Source organism: Grammomys surdaster, unplaced genomic scaffold, assembly GCF_004785775.1.
Source record: "Grammomys surdaster isolate TR1022 unplaced genomic scaffold, NIH_TR_1.0 1130, whole genome shotgun sequence".
Lineage (NCBI taxonomy): Eukaryota > Metazoa > Chordata > Mammalia > Rodentia > Muridae > Grammomys > Grammomys surdaster.
In genome coordinates, this window is record NW_021605549.1 from 143,302 (window position 1) to 149,062 (window position 5,761).

At 50.3% G+C, this 5,761-nt stretch overlaps 1 protein-coding gene across 1 annotated transcript in view; it reads right to left on the reverse strand.

Annotated features, from left to right (window-relative positions):
- Positions 1-3,366, reverse strand: part of Lipg (lipase G, endothelial type) — a 21,172-nt gene extending 17,806 nt beyond the window's left edge. The window contains exon 1 of the mRNA XM_028783463.1: positions 3,009-3,366. Within this exon, the coding sequence (XP_028639296.1) occupies positions 3,009-3,105 (97 nt within the window). The 5' untranslated portion in view covers positions 3,106-3,366. The remainder of the gene's footprint in view (positions 1-3,008) is intronic.
- Between the last annotated feature and the right edge of the window lie 2,395 nt (positions 3,367-5,761).

Here is a 5,761-nt window from a genome sequence, read left to right on the forward strand (position 1 = left end):
TCCTCCCTCTCCCTCTCCCTCTTCCTCCTCTCTCTCCCTCTCCCCCTCCCCCTCCCTCTCCCTCTCCCCCTCCCCTTCTCTCATAGGCCTGGTGGCTCACACCTGTTCAAATGACTGATATCAGCACTTAGGAAGATGAAGCAAAAGGATTATTAGTTTGAGACTAGTATGAACAACATAGTAAATCCAGCCAGCCAGGGCCTTATAGCAAAACTGAGGGGGTGGGGGGAGGCTTGGCAGGGAGAGTGACAGCGACATCAAGGGGAGAGGCAAGCATTGTGGAACATAACACATATTACATGGCAGCCCCAGCAGAGTCTGAGGTATTCCCCAAGGATCAAATGTACTAACATTTTTCTACAGAGAAATATAGGACAACTCGTACTCTAGAGAAAAGAATACAAAGATTACAAATAGCTTTCTGTTGGGATTTGCTGCCAGACGAGTTGAGAGCACATAAGGTCAGGTTCTTGCCATGCAAGTTCCCAGGTTCCAAGTTTTGAGAAGTCTGGGATTTTGCAATTGGGGGTAAAAGGGTATTGACCCACTGTACAAACGGCTTTCCCTGGCATTCCCATTGCAACCTAACACTTACTTCAAAGACCTTACACATTCTCGGGGCTCTCTGCAGGGGCAACAGGCACCAGTTTGTTACTCCAATAGCAGAAGCCATGGGAAAATTCCTCAGAGCAGCAAAGCTGTCCCTTCCAGCTGTCTGTCACATACAGTGCTGCCCTTTCCTGCGTCTAGGACATGGCACTGATGGACACTACAGCTATGACATGTGACACTGTCATTTAAGATAGTCACTAACTGGCCCCCACTGCCACTCCTCCAGCCATCCTAGTAAACCTCTTTTGACAATGGATTAGGAAAAGAGAGTGTACTCAACTGTTACCCAGAATTCACAGGGAGATATCAAATGAGCATCCCGGAGCTTAATTAAGCCAAGAGTTAAGAAACAGAGGGATAATAAGCCAGCTCTTATAAGTAGCACAAGACTGTAATCCCAGCTACTATAAAGGCTGAGGGCAAGAGGACAGCAGACTGGAGACCTGTCTGAGGTATGGAGTAAGCTGAAGGCAAATCTGAGCGATTTAGCTAGCCCCGGTTTCCAATTTTTAAATAATAATAAGTTAATAGTTAGGACCAGGGATGTAGCTCTGTGGTACAGTGTGTTTGGTACATGCTTAAGGCCATGGATTTAATCTTCAGAATCTAAAAGATACAGTAGGGAAATAGGGAGTAACTCAAGACAGCTGAGTGCTTACCTGGCACACACAAATCACTGTGTTTGATCCTCAGCACCACCTAAACCAGGTGTGGTAGCACATGCTTGTGAGTTTGAGGCCAGTCAGGGCTACATGAGACACTATCCCCCAAGGGAAGAGAGCAGAGGTCAGAGAAACCATAGCCATGGAGACATAAGGGGCTGGGACACATGGGATAAATGTGTCTGGGACACTTGGGATAAAATCCAAAAAACACAGCTAAAGACACATGACCTGAACATAGGTTAGCTGTCACGAAATTAAAGCCCCAGCTGGCAGAAATTTGAGCTGCAGGCATTACCAGTTCAGTCCTCCAACCTGAAGAGCCACTCTCTCAGAGAGCAGATGGGGTAGCTTAGGAGAAAAGGGAAAGAGCTGGAGCTAAACCCATACACAGGCAAGGAGGACCACCCTGATACCCGGCTTGCTCTGACCTCACCTCATTGAAGTCCAGCTTGGTTCCTACAACTTAAGGACAGGTCACTTTGGCTTCTGGGCCTTTGTGATTGTTCTTCACCCAAATGACCCTTTCAGTTTCTTGCTCAGGGGTCAAGTACTAGGTAAGGCTCTCCCTGACCACTCGGTAAAATGTACCCCTACCCCCTACCCTACCCCCCTCCAAACCCGACAGCGGCACTTTAAACTTCCCTCCGCAGCTTCACCTGCCTGACTCACTCGTGAGTACCCTTTACATACATTAGTTCCAAAGGCTGAGATTAGATCCCACAAGGAGAGGGACTGCCATCTATTCTGTCCCCTCGATGTTTTCCTCCCACCATCAAGAGTCCCTGGTGCTGGGATGCAGTGATACTTTTCAAACGAATGGCACCATCCCTAAATACTCAGAACCACCGAACACAGAACGCTGAAGGAACTTCAGATGCCACCTACCTCAAGTCACCCTTCAAACTAACAGTAGCTAGGAAAAAGTAGGCTTCCCTCCCCCCCGCCCCTGTCTCTTCCAACTTAAGCTCCCAGGTACCGGTAAACTAACTTAAACTCTTAGGTCCTGGCGCTATCTCTGCAAACTAAATGAAATGATAGGTCTTGGTTTGGAAGCTCTGGGGCTCTCCACTGCTTAACCAGCTAATCCTGGCTTTGGATGACCCCGCCCTCACTCCACCAGGGCAGGTTGCCTTGGGTCAAAGAGTGCTATACCAAACCAAAGAAGCAAGAGCAAGATGCTAGAAGAAGAATGGGGGAAGGGGAAGAGGGAGGAAGATTATTCCGGGAGGACTTCACAGACCAGGTGTTCCCTACAAGCGATTATCAATCTGAAGCCCTCCCCGCCACCACCTTAACTTCCAAAACACCTAAGCGCTGATGAAGGGGGGCTAGGAGGGGAGGAGGCACCGGAAGTTAGAGCGCTTTCTAAGAATCCTCTAGCCTCACCAACCTCCAAAGACCGAGACAAGGTTTAAAACATGGTGTAATTTAATCGCGGCTAGAAGGCAGCTCAGCTAGCCTGGCAGCGCTGATTAGTGGAAGGAAGCAAAAGAGAGGACTCCAGCCCACGCACTCTGCTCGCCTGCAGCCTCCAGGACGGCTTGCTAGCGGATGCTCTCATCCAAAACGCCAAGACAAGTGGCCTCCGAGATCCAGGCGGAGAACACAGACTGCGCAGTGGGAAAGGATTTCATTGGGACGAAGAAGCACTGACGAAGGGTCGGCAGGACAGCGAGGGCCCAGCGCAGAAAAGAAGGGGGAAAAGGAATAATAAAAATAAATGCACATTACCTCGCAGCGACCCCTGGGGACGTAAAGTTGTGAGGCTTCCCGCCGGGAAGCAACAATAGACGCTCCAGAAGCCGAGCAGGAAAACGGGGTTTCGCATCCTTCCCCCACGCCCCCTCCTCTCAGGCAGGTTTTTTTTTTTTTTTTTTTGGCTTGGGTTTTGTTGTTGTTGTTGTTGTTTTTAAGCCACTAAAACCTCCTGAGCCTAGAAGTGAGCAGCCCGGGTCTCGGCCAGAAGGTGATGGGGTGGGCAACTGGAGGGGAAGTTAGAGCCTGGAAGGTTGGTAGCGCTGCGAGCCGCGAGGGGAAAAGGGAGTGAGCGTGTGGAGCACACGCTGCCCAGCCGGACCTGTCCTCGCCCGGCGCCGCTGTCACACCGCGAACTCCAGGAGAGGTACTTTTTAAAAGTATTCTAGTCATCTGACCCATCGCCAGATGGATATTTGCATAATTTATTCCCGTCTCGGGACTCTGATTGGTCACACCTTCACTGACGGCCAAACCGAGAACTCCCCAAAGTTTGAATGAAAGTGCTACACACCCACCACGTGAACGCCGGCAGGGATAAACTAGCAACACCGCGGTCCGCTCCACGGGCTGCTGAGTCGTCAGCCTCCCCTGCTCCCCTTCCTATCCGTGAACCCACAGATCCTCCACTCGCCCCCTGGATCTCGCAAAGGGATATTTCCCCAAAACGGTTCTCCCACTGGAGAAGAGATCCCCGGAGACAGGAGGTCATCTTCTCCAAGATGGGGGAGCCAGCCAGCACTGGGATGGTCTCTCCGCACCCAGGCCTGAGGGTGGAGATGGGGGGAAGCCACCTAGGAGTCGTTCGTTCCATCTTTCTCTAGAACAGCTTCGGCCCAGGTACAAGCAGCGTGCTGGCAGATCCAGGAGCTGTGGACTGGGGTCTGCCTTTTAGAGTCACACAAACCCCACCTCAAAGACCTCGTTTCATTACTAGCTGCGACACTCGGGACAAGCCACCCAACTTATACAAGGCCATTCCCTCGCCCCGCAATGTAAGGGGGGGGGGATAACAGTTTCCTGACATTTAGGGATCGTGGGGAAATTGACTCGCTCGCCTAGGAAAGCGCTTAACACGGGTAGGCGCTCTGTTGTCACTGGGGAGTCGAAGTGGAGTGTCGCATGTCACCCTTCCCTAAGGAAAGGTGAACCTAGAAAGAGTCTAAGATCGTGGCCCAACCTCTGCCGCGCGCACGACTTCTCAGCGAGTGAAAAAACTAAGCATCCTCCTGTCTTTTTTTTCCATCTTTCCCTCCCTCTTTAATCTGGATCTCGTGTCTGTGAGCCACAAGTGGATTAAACTGTAATCCGGAGTCTGTGCAGAATTCCTGAGTCTGGGGGGCTGGCAGAAACATTGCAATCCCAGCCAGTGGAAATCCTGAGCTCTAGGCTAACTGGAACCCACCGCCTCAGGGCTGCGCGTCACCATCCACTCTCCCTCAGCTAGGAAAAACTGCTCTACTGACCACGCCCTGGACGACTGCGGGAGACCATCCCGCCGCACCCCGGAAAGGAGAACCCCTGCAGCAGTCCCGCACCCCTTCCTCCCTAGAGTGAGCTTTCCGGCTAGAGGGACCGGTATGAAAAAACCGGGCCCTAGAGAGTCAGTCCTGTTCTGTGACTCTCGCTGCCAGACGAGCACACTTCGTGGCTCACGTGAACTGTCACCGATTAACAAGAAGTAGATTGGCTTTATCTTTTGAGTGTAAAACTCATTGTGATCAATCTGTGGGAAAGTTGATATCACCTCCAGTCCCCGCCCTCCCCCACTGGCTTTTTTCCATTGGCAAACTACAAACACAGGCCAGGTGTCACCTGCACTTAACAGAAACAGGCACCAGACTGGCTGCATCTTTGAAGGAAGTCTCAGTCTGTCTCTACTGCCCTAGGTTGGCCTTGGCCAGTTGTCCTCTAGATATGAGCCTTTGGCAAACTTTACTAACTGATTGAATCTTTATAGCTAAAATCAAGGGCTAACCTGTGATAGATAAATTTTTTGCCGTACTAGCTGAGTCTTTATAGCTAAAATCAGGGGCTAGCCTGTGATTGATAAATAAATAAATAAATAAATAAATAAATAAATAGTTTTTAAGTCTCCATTAGCTGGGGACAACCACGGTGGAAAGATAGCACGAACACAGAAGCGCACCCACCCCCACCCCAGTAGCCTTCTCCCAAGCTTCCTCTCTCTTCCTGCTTTTTGTCATGTTCTTTGTCTCATTAACTGAACAGTATGCAGGGTGTGTCTTGAAGACCTTTGTCACAGGAGAGACAACGAAGGAGGAGTAGGTATTCCTGCCTATTCTGCCTGGTGAAACAAACAAAGGGTTCGACAAAATCAACCTCGATTTTTTTTTTAACTGAAAGGCTATGAGACCTTTAACGTCTCGTCGCTAGTTGTTTAGAGCGCCCCCCTGTGTCTGCATATTAAAACACACTGTGAGACGTTTCTAAGCACCTACTGAGGTTACAGCCAGGGCATTAGAGTGCAGAGTATCAGTTGTCCTTGTCATACATTCCAGGGGAGTTTTCAGCTGAACGATTCTCATTAGAAACTTCCATTGGGCTCCAGCCACGATTACAAGGGCTACCATGGTAAAAGAGTCTAGCCATGGGGGGGTGGGGGGGAGTGCTGCCAGCGTCTGAAGATCTTTCCTGTGATAAAGAAGTGAATCCCCTCGTATTCTAAGAGCTCAGTTTCCAAACTCAGTTAGCCAGCTCAGTTAGCA